This window comes from Papilio xuthus, unplaced genomic scaffold, assembly GCF_000836235.2.
Source record: "Papilio xuthus unplaced genomic scaffold, Pxut_1.1 DF828037.1, whole genome shotgun sequence".
Lineage (NCBI taxonomy): Eukaryota > Metazoa > Arthropoda > Insecta > Lepidoptera > Papilionidae > Papilio > Papilio xuthus.
Genome location: NW_013530612.1, coordinates 1,709,101 through 1,730,106, shown reverse-complemented (window position 1 = coordinate 1,730,106; position 21,006 = coordinate 1,709,101). Strand labels below are relative to the sequence as shown.

The window sequence follows — 21,006 nt, the reverse complement described above, 5'->3', positions numbered from 1 at the left end:
AAAACTTTGCATATATTAAAAAAATATATCGATAAAGTACATCTCAGAAAAAAAAACTTTTTTGCAATGTTACTCTTATTTTTATTTGTAAAAAAATCGACATTTTCCTTAAAATATTTATAAATCAGATTTAATAATGTACAATTTGCGATACCAACATAGGTACAGAAAGTATCAGTTAATAATCAGATTTGTTATTTTTTTTAAAGGAAAATAACTAACATGGTATAGTTCTAAATATATAGATATATACATAATATACTTATGTATATAAACAAAAATAGATGGTCGTTTTCACAAATGGTCCAGCTAGACCTCTGGAGGTCCACATAAGACCCGGCAGGGGTGTGCCATAGCAGAAAAATTAAGTTTAGGGTTCACAAGTTAAGTAATTTAACAGCAATGGGGTTCAACAAAACTAGCAATATTTTGATTTTGTTTGATGACACTTAAATACTATTCACTTGACACTTTCGCTGGCTTATTGTTCATCAGAGTCATCACTGTCAGACTCCTCGTCAGATCCCTCAGAGTCGTACTCCTCGGAGTCTGAGCCGAGCCAGTCCGGCAATGCCGGCTGACTGATTATCGTCTTCCACTCGTTCAGCTTGTGTAAATCTGAAAACAGATTTTGTTTAAATATAACTTGATGGTACAGGCAAGAGTAGAAAATTTTATTTTAAATTGAATCCTCTGTATTGAATTCTTAATTGTTATTTTTAACAAAAAGCATTGGTAGTTGTGACATGTCACATTTTTTCGTAGTTTAAATACCATTTTAAATCAAAATATTACCAAATATGATTAAATAAAAAAAAAAATTAATAAGGTTCGGAATTAACACCTAAACTATTGTACAAATGTAAAATTTATCAGTAATAATAGTAAAGAACGAAATTGGTATGACGTACTGTGTCAGAGTAAATAACTTTCTTTTAGAAGAAGGTTAATAACTGTCTGTGTGGAACTTACCAAGGCTGTACATATCTCCCAGATAAAACTGCTTGTCGTCTTTCTCCAGCACGCCGCCGTACACGTACAGCACGGAGCGGTGCGCGGCCAGCGTGGCGGACATGCGCGCGCTCGGCCCGCCCCCCGCCCCGCCCACCGCGCGCTCCCGCACCGCCCCCTCGCCCTCACCCCCTCCCCCTCCCGCCGCCGCCGGGGCTCCGCCCAGCTTTATTGTGAACACCTCGTCTGTTATCACTGCAACACAAAATTAAGGATGTCCATTAATCACGTGATAATTCGTGTTGTAATTTTTGACCCCCACTCCCTCTCTGATGATATATAATAGTGAGGTTTCCACTACTGCTCCAAATTAAAATTACCTGTTTATTTTACAAAGTTATATTGAAACTTTCAAAATATTATTTTATTCATCAAATTTACGTCATTAGTGTTGTAATAATCACAAGGGATGTCTCATTTTCGCCTCCTGCCCTACTCGTGATGTTTTCTCTGATACCCTGCCCCCATTCGAACCTCACGTGATTAATAGACGATGACAACCAATACCTGTGACAATTTCCGGAGACGGCTCCTCCGTGGGCGTGTTATGCACGGCAGATGGGCGTGGCTGTTCTGAGCGCAGCGTGACGCTATGCCACCGCGCTGTCTCCAAGTCCAGTACGGACAAATCGTCGCTCATCTCACCTTTAAGTTCCTCCTCTGTCTCTTCTACATCCTGCAATGAGACGTATTATATTTTAATACGTTTTTACGAAGTGGACATAGTTTGAAAGCATACACTTACATTTACGCCACCGAACACGTAAGCCCTGTTGGCGTGTACGTTGACGGCAGCAGCGAGGCCGGCGCGAGCCGTCCGAGCTCCGCCCCCCAGCGCGCGCCACGCCCACGTCCCGCCCGCACTGCAGCTCAGCCGGAACATATCCGTGTGCGTACATGCGCGTTCTGTTCTCCCATCGCGCACGCGAGAGAATCCTCCATATATTATCACCTATACCACATATACATACTATCAAATATTATTTCTTAAAAGTGTAAAACACAGGCATTATTATAAAATAATCTTAAAAATTTAGTCACCCCACCGAATCATTGCCAGCAGGCAGCATGAGACAAGCTGATCGCGGGCTAGGACCTCTACCATTAGGTGTGATCTTCTCCCACGTCCTGGTATCCAGGGAGAACGCGTACAGGTCGTCGTGGTACCGGCACTCCCGGCCGTCATCGCAGTACCCGCCGAACACGAGCAGTCCCCGACCAACTAGCGACATGCGGTGACCTGACCGCGCTGATGGACCATTTGGAGCCACAACCTACCATTACATCCAATATACATTATTCCAGTCCAGTGATAGAAACAAATGCTGCATTTCTACTGGAAAAATGTAAACTCATACTGGAATCCACACTGCACATTAAATGAATAACAATAAACAAAATTAAAGTTAAAATAATTACCTTTTCCCATTTCTTTTCTGCAAGTGAGAAACACCACAGATCCTTATAATGGTAGAATTGTGTCTCTGATGGACTTGTGAACTCCCCTCCAAACACCCATAGCTCACCTCTAAAAAAGTTACAGATAATAAAAAAAAAACTGTTGTATGAGAAAAATGTTTCTGACTTCCCACGGGCTCAAAGGGCTTTCTCACGAACCATAGTAAGTGAGAGGTGCTGTGCATAAACTGACATCATGGTCAGTAAGTAACCTAACTTACTTATTAGCAGGAGTAGCTACAGCTTGGTGGGCACTGCGAGGTGGTGGTGCACCAGGTGCTTTTACCTGTCGCCAGCTGTTGCTCACTGGGTTGTAGAATATCAGCTCATTGTAAACTTCTGTCTGGAATTACAAGTATTTAGTGTTTTAAACTGTAAACATTTTATTATTTTATTTATTCTCATTACTAGATAATAAAAAAATAGATATTTCTATACTCATGGTCTGTTAGGACTAAATTTTAGTTTTAGTCTTTTTAAAGTTATATGAAATTACTATTATTAAAAGTTAGGGCCAAAAAAGCTAGACATGGAGTTGCGGAACCCAAAGCCCCTGCTATTATAGATTAAAAAATATTACATTATCAATAACATACCTTTTGTCCATTGTGGTATTCACCACCAAACAGTATAAGTTCATTGAGAGTGGGGTGCGGCGTGAGAGAGGCGTACGCTCTGGCACTCGGAGGCCCGGGTAGGTTCTTCTCACTGGCAGCAGCGCGCTTCGCCTCTTCCCGCTCTATTTGTGCTACAACTTTAGCTATATCTTCCTACAAATAAAACTGTTTTAATATAATGATAGTAACAAGGCCCAACTAAATAAGCAAATGAATATTATATGTATTTATAAAATTGAAAATTTGAATAACCTCTCCCAAGTTTGCGAGTTCCTTTTTCAATTTATTTGCTAACTTTTTCTCCGTTTTTGCAGCGGTCTTCACAGCACCGCTTACTTTATTTTTGTTTTTCTTTTTACCCATTTTGCTGTTTTATGTTATCTTTATTTCGTAGTTACTTTTTAAAGAAAATAATTCAATGTTTTGCTATTTAACTATATTCAACACATGTAAAATGTAAACTATTTGACAGAGACACGTTCAAAAACTGATTAAATTTGAATAACAAACAAAATAGTTCAATTAAATGTAGTCAAGACTTTACTTAAAGCTCTTATCTCTTACGACCAATTAATAACACCAATTTATAATAGAACCTGATTAAACAGTTCCCCACCATAGTTTTTACTCCCAATAAACTACTACAATAAAACCTAAACCATAGTTTGCAACAGGTTTTGAACACACACGATTGTCAATGTCAATTGTTATTTTCTTTTGTCAGTTAAAAAACGTTTCATTCTTACAGTGAGATATTTAAAAAAATACTTTTCTCAGAAATAAAATGCATCTGCATTCCAAAAAGTAAATGAATAAAACGACCCTAAATAGGAATAAAAGTGCAACAATTATATGATTTAAAACCTCAACCTTAAAAAAATATATTAAACATTAAATATGATTAAATATGCGTGTAGTCGGTACAAGAAATTATGTAATGGAATGGATTTTATATTTCCGTATCCGTTCGTTTGTCATTCCTTAATTACTTTGACAATTTGATTTGACTTTGACATCAACTTCATTATCAATTGAACTTAATTGCGTCGTCTCCGTGTGGTTTGTCTATAAATCACATTAAAAAATCTGATTAAGGGCATCCAAAACAATGTTTATGTTAGAAGACTGTTGTATTTCTTTTTTATAGTTAATTCCTACCTAAGTGTAAGACTATCTAATTTTTTCCATAAGACAACTTAATTTTGTAGCATAATTTCAAGTTATATTTCTACAATTTTCTAGTATAGATACCAATGATGAATAACCCTCCAGGAGGATCATCGGTAAATATAAGTTGAAATTTCTCTTCGTTTTCCATTAATCGCCACATAGGCAAGTTTTTAGGTTGCCATGTTTCGAATACATTATGTGAATCAATTGAATGTCAATAAATACCTTTATATAGGCTATAGTCCTCACAACACCAGAACTAAACTAACTATAATCAGCACATAAGTATTATGGCTGAGAAGTAACCATTAATTCTTTGCTACAGTCTCAAGATGCAGCAGTGCAGGAATTCACAATACGAGTGCCAAAGAATGTTAAAAAGAAACATCATGTGATGAGATTTAATGCCACTCTCAAAGTGGACTTTGCAAAATGGACTCATGTCAAAATGGAGCGTGAGAACAACATCAAGGAGTTCAAAGGGATTGAAGAAGAAATGCCTAAGTAAGAATGTAAGGTCTTACTTAATTCATTGAGCATGGACTCAATTATAATAGTGTACAAATACATACATATATCATCAGGTGATGTGTTTCATACAAATTTGATGTTGACAATGTTTTTGAAGTATCCATTTGTTATGTTAGTGAACTTGACATCTTATGAAAATGCAATATTTATTTTAAATATTATCAAGTCCTGAAAGGTTTGTAATTATACAAAAATGAATCCATGTAATTGGCTAAGATTTAGAAATACAAGCTCTTGTTACATAGTAAAATGTAAACTATATATAAGGTAAAATGATATAACAACAAATATATCAGGTACGGTGCAGGCTCAGAGTATGGTCGAGATCTTCGTGAAGAGGCACGCCGCAAGAAGTTTGGCATCACATCAAGGAAGTACAAGCCTGAAGATCAGCCTTGGATCCTAAAAATTGGTGGCAAAAAGTAAGTTTGCATGTGGAATACTCTTATAACCACCGGCAGATTTCCAAAATATACAAGCTACAGATATATTAATTTGTCACATTGATATGCTATTACCTTAAAACTGTGATGTGATATCTCGTAACTAAAAAACTTTGATAAAGTTAGATTTTGATGCAGAAAGCTTCGAAAAGTACTAATGGTAGTAAACCTAAGTCTTGAGTATGAAAAACATTTTAAAACCAAACCATTACTGAGACTAAGGTTAAACGGTAAGAATGGTAGTCAATAACCAGACCTAGTTACCTCAATCATTGTTTGTGTTTGTTCATATTTTCTTTATTTAACAGGTTCAAAGGGATCCGTGAAGGCGGTGTGTCAGAGAATGCTGCATACTATGTGTTCACTCATGGTGTGGGCAACACTATTGAAGCATTCCCTTTGCTTGAGTGGTAAGTTTACATTTTAAATGTACCCTATCCTGATGAACGCAATAACAATCCTTAAGGATGATTTAAAGATTATTATAATTGCTTTGTATTGATATTCATCCCTAAGTGTTAGATCAGGTGTTTTCTTTCTTAAATTGGTAAAATGGATTTGATTTCTTAACAAAATATCCTAAACTCACAGGTACAATTTCCAACCAATACAAAGATATAAGGCGTTATCCGCTGAAGAAGCAGAACAAGAATTTGGAAGGTAAATTTTATACTTTTTCTTATCTTTATAAATACATTTTTGTTCTTATCCAAATAAAAAATTAAATTATAAGTAAAAGCTTACAACTCAGTTACCGTGGGTTTCCAAAGTGAAAATCTGTATAACACATATTGTCATTATCTTTGACAAAACATAGATAACAATATGTTTTAAACAGGGATTTTAGTCTTAGAAACTCATGGTAACAGACTTCTTATAAAATGTCAGTAAATAAAGAAACGCCAAGTGTTGCCAGATGTAATTCTCTGATCGTATCTGGTTTATGATGGTGCGGTTGATGCATATAATTTTTTTGTTTTTTAGACGCAACAAAGTGATAAATTACTTCTCGCTGATGTTCCGCAAGCGCATGCGCGGGGAGGAAGGTGGCGACGATGCTGACGACCCTGATGAGAAGAAGCCCAAAGGAGCCAAAGCTAAGAAAGGTCACATTTTTAAATTATACTATCGTTATTTATAGCAGATATTCACAAACTTTTTTTCTCATAGACTCCGTTACAAATTTTGAAAATATTTTAATTTACTTGTATTAAGTAAATCTGATATCGTCTGTTACATTGTGGATTTTTTTTTTAATTTCTTTCGCATTTTTTGCTTCAATTTTCAAAAAAACATTGTAACAAATAGTGTTCATATATATATCCTTTTACTGTGCGCTTTACCCTGATAATTAGGGTAAAGTGAACATTAGTGGGCCAGTTTTTTGACATGTGCAAATAAATGATAGAGCTGAAGATATCTGAGATGGACGAGTGGATGGCGTCTGAGGACGACTCTGATGATGACTCAGAGGAGGGCGAGAAGGACAACGATAGCGACTCCGGTGCTAAGAAGAAAAAGGATAAAAAAGGTTTGAGTTCTTAAAATTGTAATACTAGCATGATTTAGAGATATATATTAAGTGATTTAAGTTACACATTATTTTTTTTCTTTTACAATAATAATTGTTTTTTTTAATAGCTGCACTAACAAAGAAGAAGAGGAAAGTAGATGACGAGGCTTTCGAGGAAAGTGACGACGGTGACGAAGAGGGAAGGGAGAGGGACTACATATCTGATTCATCGGAAAGGTAATGAAACAAATATAAAAATGTACTTTAGCACAAAGTAATAAGGCCAATAATTTATCACAGCAATGAACAAAACATTTTTTTTTTGTAAATAATAGCAGATTTTTTTGTAAATTTACTATTATTTCTTTAACCATTCCAACTAAGCTCTATGCTTGTGCTAGGATATGGTTTACCACAATAGTCGAATGTTGGGATTCGAACCCCCGGCCTCGTGATCGGAAATCCGTATCCTTAACCATTAGGCTATTGGTGCTTAAATTGGCCGTTGGCCTTCATTATCTGATATTAGCATAGTATATTAAAAACTACAGAAACTCATGCCCGTGAGAGAGAGAGGTAGGCAGAGACCACGGACCTACAAATGAAAACTATGTTATGATTTTTATATTTCCAGTGAATCAGATCACGAGTCTAAGGCGAATAAAGAATTGAAAGGTGTAGCGGAGGAAGACGGACTCAGGTAATGAATATTTATTCAAATTTAAATATAGTTTAAGTATTTATAGGTTGTTCGATGAAAGGGAAAATATCGAATCTTAAATAAATCTATTTTGTCAGCCTAATTAATATATTTACTTGATATTTTACTTCAAGTCGAATCAAAATGCTGAAAATATCTAGTTTTTTTTAATAATATCAACAGTAAATTAGAAATGAACAATATTTTTTTTTATCCTGTTAGGAAAATCTTGACATCGGAGGAGGAGTCTGAGGAGGAGCAGGAACAAAAGCAGGAGTCGGAGCAGGAGGACGAGCCCACTAAAGAGGGCGAGGAGCGCGCCAGCAAACTCACCAAGAAGGCCAAGAAGAAAGGGGATGAGGGCAAAAAAGGTAAACATTAAAAACAAAACTAAACTATACAATTTTTTATCTTTGATCTACTTTTTTATATTTATGTTAATTGTTGTTTTGTCTGTATGTCTCATCTATCAAAGATTGCCTATCACATAGCTTGGGCTAAATATTCTGTGTCTCAACATCGACAATTTGTACCACGACACTATTTACTTGACAGAGTCGAGCAGCGACTTTAGTTCCGACTCTGACACTGACCCGGAGACCAGCGCCCCCAAGAAGACAAAGAAGACTAAGACCAGCGAAAAGAATCCGCCCGCGGCTAACTCCTCTGGTAATATTCATATGAAAGTAGTATCATTGAAAGTGTTAAAAGTAATTGTATTGAGTAATATAAATATTACAATCTCCATACAACATTTTAGTAATACACTAGCTGTTGCCCGCAACTCCGTCCGTGCGGAGTTTTAATTAGTAGTCTATGTGTTCTTTCAGAATATGTCCTACATCTATGACAAATTTAATTGGAACCGTTAAGCCGTTCTGGAGATACCTTCAAACAAATCAAACATCCATCCATCTAAACTTTCGCATTTATAATATTAGTAAGAAGTAATTAATATAGTAACTTAAGTAATAAGTACAAATTTTTATATTACAAATATTGAGCTTTTACACCCAATGTGGGAGCACGGACTATTATATTATATTTGGTGATCCCACAATGGTGTCACTGTGTTATATGTGCAGCGCCGGGGTCAGCGAGCACATCTCGTGCGGGCACTCCGCAGCCTGGTGCAGCTGCAGGTGCTGGCGGCGCTGCTGCTGCGGCGGTCGCGGCGGCCAATGCGGCGTCCGCACATGCACCCAGCAAACGTGTCAAACTTGATGCAGCGTATACGTAAGCATACAAAACCACAAAAAAATCACAATATGATTCTTTAATTTAAATTAATTCAAGTCGATACTATAGATTTGCAATTATTTCTATTGCCTCTCCAATACCAATGTAAGTTAAGAGAAATAGGAGTATATTTAGTCCTTTTTTAAAGTAACACAAGTAGTCTGCTAGCTTTCTGGGACCTAAATCCCCGTTTAAAACATATTGCTATCTCTATTTTGTTAAAGACAATGATAGGGATGACAATTATTTTATTCAGGGATTTTTGTCTCGGAAACCTACGGTTATTCATATATTTAAATGTATTTCTGCAGTTCTTTTCTGACACCAAAGTGGCAGCACATAATTTCTACACTGGTGTCGAAATCTGTAACTATTTAACATTTTTTATTTTAGCGCCATCTATTTTATTTTACGTGAAATGTTTACGTATGATTGGCAGCGAGTGCGGGGTGACTGAGGAAGCAGTGCGGCGGTACTTGGCGCGTAAGCCCATGACCACCACTGAACTGCTGACAAAGTTCAAGTCGAAGCGCACCGGCGTCAGCAGCGACCGCCTCGTCGAGACAATGACGCAGATCCTCAAACGCATCAACCCTCTCAAGCAGAACATCAACGGAAAAATGTATCTCAGCATTAACCATACGTGATGAATAAACTTATCGACACATTTTCTTGTTTCTTTTCGTGTATCCACTCTGTTAGGTTTGTTACTCTATGATAGTATGACGTAATGTTTTTTTTTTAATTTTATGACCTCGTAACATAGACCTTTAGGTCATATCTTATTTGGAAAATGTTCGTTACTTTGGATATGACGTAATGACAGTTAGATGTTCATAGATTATAAAAATGAGAAAAAATTCAATCAATTTTTTTTTTCATAAATTTATTTTAATTTACCTTGGGCCGTTTAAGCCCTTCCTAAGTTAGAATCATATTAAAAATAATACCACATTCGCACCAATAAGTACATTATGCATTAAAAATACTTTTACGTAACTTTTTCGTAATTAATTTCTCTTATTTCTCTTATTGCACTTATATACATGTTTATTTCAACAAAGTTTCGACAAAACAAAACACCCACGAAAATATTTCAATCGCGGCCCTTATGTGATGAGCGTTTTTTCTTTACCATTCAAATCAGTTTCTTCCTCAGCTTGTCTACAACAGAAATATGAATTTTATTAACATGATTACAAATACTTTGTCTCAAGTATTTGTTCTCTGATTTCCACTGCATCACATCATGCCGTCTTTATCGCACTCTATTTGAGGTCATTAAACATTCATAAAAACATATTATTGTCTCACCCGCACAGAGTGTGTGATCGCATGAGCCTCTCTCCGTCTGCGATGGACTGCGGCATGGGCCGGCCTTTAGTCTCCGGTAGCAAGAAGCAGATACTGCTCACCGTCAGCGCGGTCGAGCCCAACGTCAGCAGTGGGAACGGGCCCCAAATACGTGCCTACCAACAAAATTTTTTAGAGGTAGAATACTTGAGTGACTTCAGTTTTTTTACTTTTATTCATTTCATATGATATCCAAAAATAAAATTGTCAGATAATTGTTTATCTGTTTATCCAGTCTACTATTTACCGAGTACACTATTAACGGTGAGAGCATATTGGCGACATATCCGCTGACATGCACAAGAGACAGCCCTGAGGCGCGCGCGCCTGTCGGCACAAGCTCGGTACTCCACTGCACCGCCGCTGTGCACGCCATATTGATCGAAAACCGGGAACCGATCGCCAGGATCATCTGTGGCAGACCTGAATACAGAATGTTAATTAGTTTAACATGACAGAAAATTAACACAAAATACTTAAGGGTCTTTTTGAGCCTATTTCCAGCTCTTTTCTTAGACCATCTTTGACCATAGTTAAAAGTTAAAAATAAAAAAAGAAGTAAATAAAAGATATAGGTACCTTTAGGCACGAAAGCTGCAGTGATTGTGAATATTCCAGTCATAATGACGGGTCCCATTGTAAAGTACCTTCTTCCTAACCTGTGAAATGAGAATATAAATAAAAATGTAGAACTAAATCACCTACTTAATATTAAATCAAAGACAAAAAATAATTCTTATACACAATTGTTAACCGTACAAATAAGTACCTGTCAAGTAAGAGGGCTACGATTCCCACAGATGGTATTTGCGTGGCTGATGCTAGTGTGAAGGCCAAGAAGAAGTCGACTCCCAGACCCTCGGACATTCGCACCAGACCGTCGAAGATCATCGCGCAAGCCATGTAAATCACCATTAGAAGTAACATCATCTTTCGCAAAGGGGCGCTCTTGAATACCTCGATTATTGACTCGCTACTTTGTCTGGATTGACTTGATGATACCTGACAGAATATTAAATGATTAGCTGATTCGATAAATAAATAAACGTAACAATTCGTGTATTTAGGTGCGGGACTCAATTAATGGCACCGGAAAACAAGATTTCAATCTATCTTTTGAACCGAATTAGACATATTTTCCTTGGCAATTACTTGAAACTACTTACAATAAAGTCATCCATAACGTCTTGGGGGACTTTTGTGCGGTTAATTCTCTCGAACTTTTTCAGCACTTTGACTGCTTGGTTCACTTTTCCGCGCGATGCTAGCCATCTGTAGAAATTATTTTTCATATTATATCCACACTAAGAAAGAAACTACTGATTCTTAGCGGCAGTAAATCTTTACCTAGCGCTCTCCGGTATGAGATAAGGCACCAGCAAACAGGACGAGAGCGGTAGCGTAGTGTACCAGAGGAACTTGCGCCAGTCCGCGATCCAGTATGCTAGCCACGGGATCAGCAGGCAGCTGCCACCGAAGAAGAACGCTAGGGGAACGTTTGCTGCCCACGTTCGTTGCTTTGGACCCACGTACTCTAACACTAAAGCAAAACAAAGTCACTTGACTAACTGAAATAAAAACTGTAAGGATTCAAAAATATATGAAATAAATATATTTTCCGTGGTTGTTAATTTAACTAAGACTAACAAGATAAGTTGACAACTCACCTAATATATATAACAACGTAAAACTGTTGTCAAACGCCATTCCCACGAGGAACCGACAGAAGACAAAATCCCATAGTCCCTTCGTGAATATGGTCCCCAAACCACCCACGCACGCAATTAGATTTGTACCTGATTAAAAATTGTTTGTAGAATAAGTATGGATGTACCTCAGGTCAGTACAACAATAGCTTGTTTGTGATATTAAAAAATCCTTACCAACCAAAGCTGGCACCCGACCGTAGTGATCAGCGGCCCAGCCGAATATAACACCTCCCGTAAAGGAACCCACGAAGTACATGGTCTGCGCGAACGGCGCGTATCCAGAGTACTCGCACACCCAACCACGCTGACAAATGAATTACACGTTATGTAAACAGAATTAAAGTCGGTGTACTACTGGGCTTGTTTTAAGACTGTTTTAATTATTTTGAGGATCTAAATAATATCGGTAACAGCGTATAAATGAAGGATTATGAAGCTCTATCGAGTACATTAGTTTTGGACGCCACAGTGCAACTGTTTCTCTCCGATGTTACCTATCGTATAAGGTTAAAACTCACCTCGCTTACGACGGTGTGATATGGGATATCTTCCAACAGAAAGTCCCAGCCGTTCTTACAGGGCACCGTGGGTGTGCCGGTCTCCGGGGGCTGCATGTCGTGCAGCACTTGGCTCCAGTTGGCCGCGTACACTGCACACTGCGCCCACCCATCCCCCACCCGAGGCACTGATAGGTTGCGTCTACAAAGACGATTTCGAATATATTTAAACAGCCACACAGTAAACCCAGTCGAGTAGCCGTTTGATTCCGCTGGCCACATACTTATACAAAAACATATTGTAACCCCCTTTAATTCTTCCAAAAAGCGAAGGCAGCAATTTGATTTAGTACGAATGTTTCAGCTATGGACACCCACGGTTATAATAACATGTCACTATAAATAAAACCTAATTATATTTAAGCCGAACTTGCAAAAATCCGCTAACTAACCTGGTCTCCATATCTAAGTGCGCCAATTCCGGCACATGACACCAGTGCTGCTGCGGCGTGGCCGTGATGAACATCTGCCCAAAGTAGATGAAGGTGAAGAAAAGACTGAACGGTAGCGTGGATAGGAAGAGCAGCTTCTGGTAGCGGCCCATCTCCCCCACGTGGTAGAGAACTCTCTCCAGTGCGTCGCTGCCTCCCGCTTCCTTCTTCATCTCTTCTTTACAGCTCTGTGAAACCAATAAAGTAAGTTACTTTCGTTTATCCTGAATGCCAATTATTCATTTTAACGTTATTTATTTTTGAAGAATTATTGTCGTCAGGTTATAAATGTACCCATAAAGTGCTTCAAGCCTGCTAATTTACGGGCGACATGGTTTTAAAGCATTTTTAGGGTAAAGTAAAACCATGTAAATTTAATTGAATGTTTATTAGGAAAACACGACAAGTAAACGCATTTATTACAGGCTTAATTTTTACACACAGCAATTCTGATAATCCTATTCTGGATGTGATAATCCAATTGCGTAAGATAATCTCGATGTAGTTACAATATGTGGCAATAAAACTTAAGTAGAGGATACCAAACGCATGTTCATACTAATCTGGTAATATAGTCGCCTAATTCATTTGACATGTACACTATTGCTTAGCAATAAAGTTTACTACGATAATAAAGTTGTTTTTTTTTTATGATACAAGCCGCTAAAGGACAGGGAACATTGTATTGTGGGTTAAGTGCACATTACCAGGAAGAATAAAAAAACTTATGTTTAAGTAAATTGGATGTTTTTTTTATTAATAAAAATAATTTACACTTGAAAATATTTTAATATAACTAAAGTATGAAATTGGTTTGTTTATCATATGTTATGTTCATTCAAGTGAAGACTTTGAATTACGAAAGCACTTAATAACCGTTGCTATTTTAAATTAAATTTGGCAACAATTTTTTTTTTAATTTACAACAGTAAGATCGCACTGCCAAAACATTTATATGAAAACATCACTATTTTATTCTCGCACATTTTCAGATAAACAAATAAGTTGTAGGTAATAGAATGGATTCTTTTATAATAAAAAAAAAGTATACCTTACCCACGTTTTCTCTGCCAAGTACTTCACACATGAATTTTAACAACAAGAATGTTTTTTTTAGAGAAAATGAGATTCAATATATATGTAAGTAAATTTCCGCATCGGAAGCATACGGGTAGATTTAATTTTTTAAATTATTAAGATGATAATTGAAAATAACAAACCTCAACATAATCAGGATCATCTGTGTCTACTTTAGTCAAAATCATCTTGTCAATTAACACAAAAAGAATATATAAAAACTGTTTGTTGTTGAGTCCGTTCGTCACCAGCTGCCGGCCGAGAAGTAATGAACGCCTGGTTCGCAGCGTCCACATATTTACAACTGGTGGATTCTTGATAAAACTAATTTCGTAATTAAACCTATCATTTTGAGATTAGTCTCAAACGAGACACACCTTCCGAAACAATATGTACTTAAGATTTAAAACTACGTTACTAGTTATTAATTGTGTAAAATTTTATCCAACTAATGTTATAAATGCGAACCAATGGATGTTTTAGATGGTATAGGTATTTTTTAATTCCGCTTAAACAGAGTCGCGGGCGACAGCTAGTAATATATGTGGACACAAATTAGTTTAGACTAAGTTTGATTTCAGCGAAGTTTTTTCGGCCATTAAACTATTGATGATATATACATACTTACCTAAATGTGCCCAATTAAATAAAAAATATACTGATTATCGGCTTTAATTTCCACCGTTGGGTTTCAAATGTTTAAATAAGTCTTATTGTGTCTACATTCCTAGATTGTAGCAGATCTGGAGGTTCAAGGTTTTGTCCCGCCTTCCCGACTCACCTATCAGATTATCCAATGATAAACATAATTATTCTTTACTCACAAGTATGGATGTTAGCTTTTAAGCTCAAAATGATTAGTTTTTCATCATAGAATGTTAGTACAGTTAACGTAAAAAGTGACCGCATTAGATCTAAATGAAATAAATGTTATTAAGACAATTCTTGTTAGGTTGTCAACATAAAATAGCTGTCAAAAACAAAAAGATTCAACAGTAACTAAATTAAAGTATATATTATTAAAATCTATTGCGATTTTCCTTAGACTAGAAAGTTAAATTATTTTTTAAAAACTTATAATTTTTTATAAGAAGTTGATTCTATTTTTGACGCTGACTGTACTTATATTACGATAATTTTAGCCTTGTCATTTGGTAATTAGAGATATAATTAGGATAATACACGAGATGAGGTGTTTAAGCCAAGCTTATTGGACAATGACAAGTTTAGCTCTATTACTACAATTTTATAATGAATAACAAGTACAATTATAGCATCAAAAACATGACGGTGTACAGTAACTTTTAGGATCCCGGTTGTAGTTTTTTGCTGGAAAGTTCATTTGTAAAAATCTATCTATAAGAATATGTTCAACGGTGGTAGAGCCCGCTTTAACATCTTCGCACGAATTGGCCCGGCTCGCGGTGAAATACCACGACCACACAGAAGACACGCCTCAAGTGGAAGCAATTCCGCGTGCAGTCTGATGAGTTCGTCCCGGAGCCCTAATTTATTTTCTTTCCCTTCCCACCATTTTTCTTATAAGGAAAGGATGGTAAGTGGAACTGAACTTTCCGGATAAGAGGATGCATGGAAAGGGAAGATGTTTTCTTTCTGTGCATCCTCTCTTCAGGTGGCCACTCGCTCGTTTGCCACATAATGATATAAAAAAAGTAAGTAAAACAACATTACTTAATTGACTAAACATTTTATAATTCATATATATCAACTTATTGATTTATTTAGTATCACAGTAAATATTATATATATAATAATTACTTACTAAGTTGTATAATGGTACTCGTGCTACAGATAACTAATAATTTTATCTACAAATTGTACTATAGCTTTGGCTTAGCTGTCAAATTATTTCGCTACAGTTTGGAAGATGTCTGACGTCAGTACACCACACCGCAATTTTCTACGTGATGAGAGCATCGCTTTTCTCGTACTTAAAATCATCTTTGTCTTCAGCTTTTCTGTAATATAATAGAATCGTGATTATATATATTTTTCTTATTGTGTGATTACAGCTTGATTTTCTTAAGATTTTGATTGATAGAAAGAGAGAAAGAAGATAGTCGATAGAAATGCGTGAAAGAAGGAAACTAACCGTCCCTATGCCGACCCAACTACAAACTTAGAATAGAGTTAGAGGAGAAGTAGAATAAAGAAGGACGAAGAATGATAAGTTAAGTTTCAAGTCATGCCTTATTTTGAATCAAAGAAAATAAGAAAACATGTTTTACCCGCACACGGTGTGCGACCTGACGAATCGCTCCCCCTCATCCATAGTCTGGGGCATCGGCCTGCCCATCGTCTCCGGCAGCAGCAAAGCGAAGCTACTGGCCACTAGCGCAGTGCCGCCTAGGATCAGCAACGGGAGAGGACTCCAAACTCGTTCCTAAGTCACATAATTATTTAATTACATTTCTTTTAGTTCTAAACAATAGGTAGAATTTTAATCGTAGCAAAACACTTAAACCTAATACTGCCCACTACAGGCTAGTTTATTTTCTGGATAAGTGGTCCTATGTCCAAATTTAAAGAACATTACCGAGTAAACGATGAAAGGCGACATCATTGTGGCGATGTACCCGCTGACGTGTATGAGGGCGGAGCCCGAGGCGCGCGCCCCTGTAGGCACCAACTCGGCGCTCCACTGCACGATCGCCGTGTACGACATGTTGATCATGAAGCGAGACGCGATCGCCAGCGCCACCTGCGGCACACCTACACAATATACAACATTAGTTATAATACATCAGCATCTAAATATGAACTCTTACCTCTCCCGACAATTATTTGTAAGATAGAACTTAGAGGAAGCTTTGTTGGTAGAGGAGATCAATGAAAGAGGTATATTCATCACCTCTTAGTTTTAAAAAGATGATTGAAATAAGGTGGTGTAGGATTTCATAATTTGATTACCTTTGGGTAGAAATCCAGCAATTATTGTGAGGGCTCCAGCTAATACGGTGGGAACAATTGTGAGATTTCTTCGGCCCCATCTGGAAGAATTTCCATTTTTCAGTATGCGTACCATAAATATATCACTGGAACTTAGTAGAAACTTACCTGTCTAGAACGATGGCAACTATAGTAACTGAAGGTATCTCGGTTACCGAGGCGAGGGTGAAGGTAACAAAGAAGTCGAGACCCAGACCTTCAGACATACGCACGAGGCCATCAAACATCATCGCACACGCCATATAGATCACAACCATGTATATGATCATGTTACGTAGAGGACCAATCTTGAACAGGTCTATCAGAGATTCGTTCGTTTCTGTGGTCTGAGTTGCCGATACCTGAGAGAGAGAAAACAAAAAAGTTAATTTTAAAAGTTAAAAAGACAATGTGAAAAACTATGTAGTTCATAAAATATTTGTATCTGTATTTACAGTTTAAATAAAGAAATAGAGATAGTTGCATTTTGATGTTACATCTTTCTTCTTGTGCATGCAATATCAAATACCTAAATGTGATGTCCTAAAATTTCAATAACTCATTAGTGAATAAGAATATTTCTTACAATAAAATCGTCCATAACTTGTTGAGGTATTTTCGTTCCATTGACCTTTTCAAGTGTTCTCAGGACTTTGACGGCTCGGTTTACTTTGCCTCGTGATGCAAGCCATCTGTATTGTTGAAATCATAGAAATAAAATTATAAACTGCTTGTGAAATTATTCACAAAAGAATAAAAAAGATATTTATATCCGGCTCGAAGGACCTTGATTCTTCACAACGTTTGTAAAATTTAGGTATTAGTTATTTACTAATTTTGGACTGTTAATATATTTTTCGAAGAAAAAAAAAATTACTTTAGGTTATAATATTTTTGGTTTTTCGCCCTCTTCCCCGCTACAGGGATATACAACTTTAAGAAGAATTTTTGCCTTTTACGAATAATTATTTTGGATTAAGCAGCTTACGGTGTTACGATTTTTTTGGTGGTCATTGTATTTCTTCCCTACGTCCAAATTGATAAAAAAGATAAACGAACATTCGTTTCATATTAATCTTATCGTACAACTATCGCCAAATAAAGGTTCTTAATGATAAATTTGACTACCAATAGTAAATGAAGATAGACAGATAGGCTGACGACACTGGGTGCAATTGTTACTATATCTTTCAAGGTCATTAAATCAAAGCAAGAACATACTTAAATCGGCTACAATAATGCCAACATAATGATGTCCGAAGTCATTTGAATGCAATGAGTAAACTTGAATAAATTTGAAAATAGACATCCTTATAAGATGATGTCACACTATAATGGCCCTAAGATCTTCTCGTGTCCACATACTAAGAAGTCGAAAAGTCTTCAAATTTTTTGTACACAATTATTACTGATTTAAATAACCATAGTACAAATCGCACCTTGCACTCTCTGGAACAACGAAGGGTGCGAAAGCCATTAACGCGAGTGGTAAAGAAGTGATCCATAGGAACTTTCGCCAATCAGCAATAAAATAGGCGATCCAAGGAAGCAACAGAGCGCCGGTCCCAAAAAACAGAGCAGTGGACATGCTCACTAGGAGCGTCCTGTACTTGGGTTCCACGTACTCCAACACTGAAAGGCAGTAGATTGGTTTAAATGTCTTCTTAAATTGTGAATCCTGTTGAATTTGAAGACTTGCGGATATTATACAGAAATGTATACCCACCGAGTATGTATAGCATCATAGCGCAGTTGTCAAACGCCATCCCAACGAGGAACCTGCAGAAAATGAAGTCCCAGACGCCGGTCGTGTAGATAGTTCCCAAACCTCCAATGCACGCTATCAAATGTGTACCTTAAAAAATTCTTGCTGTTACTGGATTGAAGTCGAGTTTCTCAAGTCAGTGGTCGTCATACTATCATATTGTAAAAGGAATAATTTGTATAAGTTTTAAAAGAAAAATGTATAAAATAAAATCGGGGGATTGCAGTTTTATGGTTAGATACGAACACGTGAACGGGGAATTATGGAAAAATTCCAATTGAGTATGACTTGTAAATTATAGGAATCTGCAATTTCATAACAAATTAAAATAATTTATTATGTAATTACTCAGAAATCTTTGATTAGATAAAGAATTCATTTACCAAACTATTTATCAAAAATTTCTACGACTAAATAACTAGAGTCACTTGTATTTACTGGGTACATCAAAGAATCTTCATTCTTTTCCCTATGTTGTGCTGATACACTACTATGAAGCAAGGAACGTCTCCAATTATATATATAAGATTAATTCTTACCAACCAACACGGGTACTCTACCGAACCGGTCCGCCATCCAACCAAAGAGTATTCCTCCAACTAAGGCACCCACGAAGTATATGGTCTGTGCTAGAGGCGCGTAACCGGCGTACTCGCACACCCACCCTCGCTGAATTAAAAGGTACAATACATGTCAAATAAAAGAAATCTACGACTGTATTGGAGGGATCGATTGGGTCAAAACTTTAAAGAATAAAATAACAATATGTGCAATTCTTAATGAGCATTTTTAACATTACCTCGCTGACGACAGTGTGATAGGGAATGTCTCCCAGCAAGAAGTCCCAGCCATGCTTACAGGGCACCGTGGGAGTAGCGGGCTCCGGCGGCTGCATGTCGTGCAGCACGTGGCTCCAGTTGGCCGCGTACACCGCACACTGCGCCCACCCATCCCCCACGCGCGGTACCGACAAGTTGCGTCTGAAATAAGGACCCCTCTGGTACTTAAATATGAACATAGTGATTTTTATTTACAGCATTGTTTTAGATAATTACCTAGTTTCCAAATCCAAGTGCGCCAATTCCGGCACATGACACTAGTGTTGCTGCGGTGTAGCCGTGATAAACATCTGCCCGAAGTAGATAAACACGAAGAAGTAGCCAACAGGTAACATGGAGAGGAACAACAACTTCTGGTAGAGGCCCATGCCGCCCGCGTGATATAGGACATTCTCTAGCGCATCGCTATCCTCTGCCTCTTTCTTCTGCATCTCTTCCTTATCTTTTGTCTAAAATAAATATTTTTGTGTACTACTTGATTCAAAAAACTTGGTTTAGATATTGTTAATAGTATCGGTAATGATGAAACACAGGATTTGGTGAACTTGCGTTATTTTTCACTCCGAATTATTAATAAATTTTAAAAAATTATAACAGTGGTAGAGCCCGCTTTAACGTCTTCGCACGATTCGACCCGGCTCGAACGGTGAAATATCACGACCACACAGAAGACAGGCGTGAAGTGGAAGCAATTCCGCGTTTCGTCTGATGAGTGTGCGTCCCGGAGGCCTAATTTAGTCCTCTTTCCCTTCCCATCCTTTTCTTTATAAGGAAAGGGTGGGAAGTGGAAGTGGACTTTACGGATGAGAGGATGCATGGAAAGGGAAGATATTTTCTTTCTGCGCATCCTCTCCTCCGTCGATTAAAGGTAGGCAGCGCATACGCAATTGCGTATGTCTATGGGCAGCAGTCACTTCGCTATAACAGCGATTTCAGGTAGCTGCTCGCTCGTTTGCCACCTTTTGATATAAAAAAATAATAATAATAAAACATTAAAAATGTAGTGTCTATTGTTAAAATACTCTTTATTTATTAAGTTTTAATAATATATTGTACATTTTATATCTTTTTTTATTACTATTATAAACTCGATTTTCTCATCATTAACAAACATTGAATAGTACTGAAAATATTTAAAAAAAATACTAACATCCTAATAGTATTTTAAAACAAACCTCTACAACACTGTAGTCATCTCTTCGTATTTCTTCTGATTTCATTTTGCGTACCAGTGAAAAACACCCGTCGAATATAAAACTGTCCTTCGATGTTTACGCGTCCGTTATTTTAGACAATCGATATCAAATGTACGCGTGTGAAATACGATAGATATTTTTTGTGATAATATTTTTCGGTAAAGCCATATCTTTGGTCGTCGTGGATTGGCTACACGTTTGACTCACTCACTAATCAAGAAGTGACAATAAAATTGTGCTAGTAAATCGGAGTTTCAGAGATTAGAAAATCTTTTTAATCTTATTAAAAATTAATCGCAAAACTCAATAACGCCTTGACCAATTTGGCCAATTCTTTTTTTAAATGTTCGTTGAAGTTCAAAGATGGTTTTTACGGCGGGAAAAATTCGAATAATTGCCGGGAACTAATAAATTATTATTTTCATTTCACGCGGACGGAGTCGCGGGC

At 37.0% G+C, this 21,006-nt stretch overlaps 4 protein-coding genes across 4 annotated transcripts; 1 reads left to right on the top strand and 3 right to left on the bottom strand.

The window, feature by feature from the left end:
* Positions 1-439: 439 nt before the first annotated feature.
* On the bottom strand, positions 440-3,495 carry LOC106114592 (kelch domain-containing protein 4). The gene is made up of 9 exons (XM_013307855.1): positions 3,339-3,495; positions 3,066-3,239; positions 2,691-2,812; positions 2,431-2,539; positions 2,058-2,285; positions 1,757-1,963; positions 1,519-1,687; positions 973-1,206; positions 440-618 (listed from the first exon to the last, which is right to left on the bottom strand). Exons 1-9 carry the CDS (start codon positions 3,447-3,449, stop codon positions 482-484), a joined length of 1,491 nt encoding a protein of 496 aa, XP_013163309.1. The 5' UTR covers positions 3,450-3,495; the 3' UTR covers positions 440-481.
* Positions 3,496-4,116: 621 nt separating this feature from the next.
* Positions 4,117-9,350, top strand: TfIIFalpha (transcription factor IIFalpha). The gene is made up of 14 exons (XM_013307848.1): positions 4,117-4,250; positions 4,329-4,369; positions 4,582-4,760; positions 5,084-5,209; positions 5,539-5,640; positions 5,822-5,890; positions 6,215-6,336; positions 6,639-6,761; positions 6,872-6,980; positions 7,378-7,443; positions 7,666-7,814; positions 7,999-8,112; positions 8,529-8,679; positions 9,122-9,350. Exons 2-14 carry the CDS (start codon positions 4,340-4,342, stop codon positions 9,327-9,329), a joined length of 1,548 nt encoding a protein of 515 aa, XP_013163302.1. The 5' UTR covers positions 4,117-4,250; positions 4,329-4,339; the 3' UTR covers positions 9,330-9,350.
* A 238-nt stretch (positions 9,351-9,588) lies between these two features.
* On the bottom strand, positions 9,589-14,097 carry LOC106114699 (solute carrier family 22 member 3-like). Its single transcript, XM_013307999.1, has 12 exons — positions 13,953-14,097; positions 12,694-12,920; positions 12,263-12,443; positions 11,919-12,048; positions 11,703-11,831; positions 11,383-11,575; positions 11,202-11,307; positions 10,805-11,037; positions 10,615-10,694; positions 10,283-10,458; positions 9,997-10,151; positions 9,589-9,846 (listed from the first exon to the last, which is right to left on the bottom strand). The coding sequence occupies exons 1-12, from the start codon at positions 13,995-13,997 to the stop codon at positions 9,792-9,794; spliced, it is 1,710 nt and encodes a 569-aa protein (XP_013163453.1). The 5' UTR covers positions 13,998-14,097; the 3' UTR covers positions 9,589-9,791.
* A 1,489-nt stretch (positions 14,098-15,586) lies between these two features.
* LOC106114700 (solute carrier family 22 member 3-like) lies at positions 15,587-20,738 on the bottom strand. The gene is given in 12 exon segments (XM_013308000.1): positions 15,587-15,788; positions 16,059-16,213; positions 16,367-16,542; positions 16,741-16,820; positions 16,888-17,120; positions 17,345-17,450; positions 18,198-18,390; positions 18,485-18,613; positions 19,063-19,192; positions 19,323-19,503; positions 19,579-19,811; positions 20,538-20,738. Coding segments are annotated over 12 exon segments (1,719 nt in total). The 5' UTR covers positions 20,583-20,738; the 3' UTR covers positions 15,587-15,730.
* Positions 20,739-21,006: the final 268 nt, after the last annotated feature.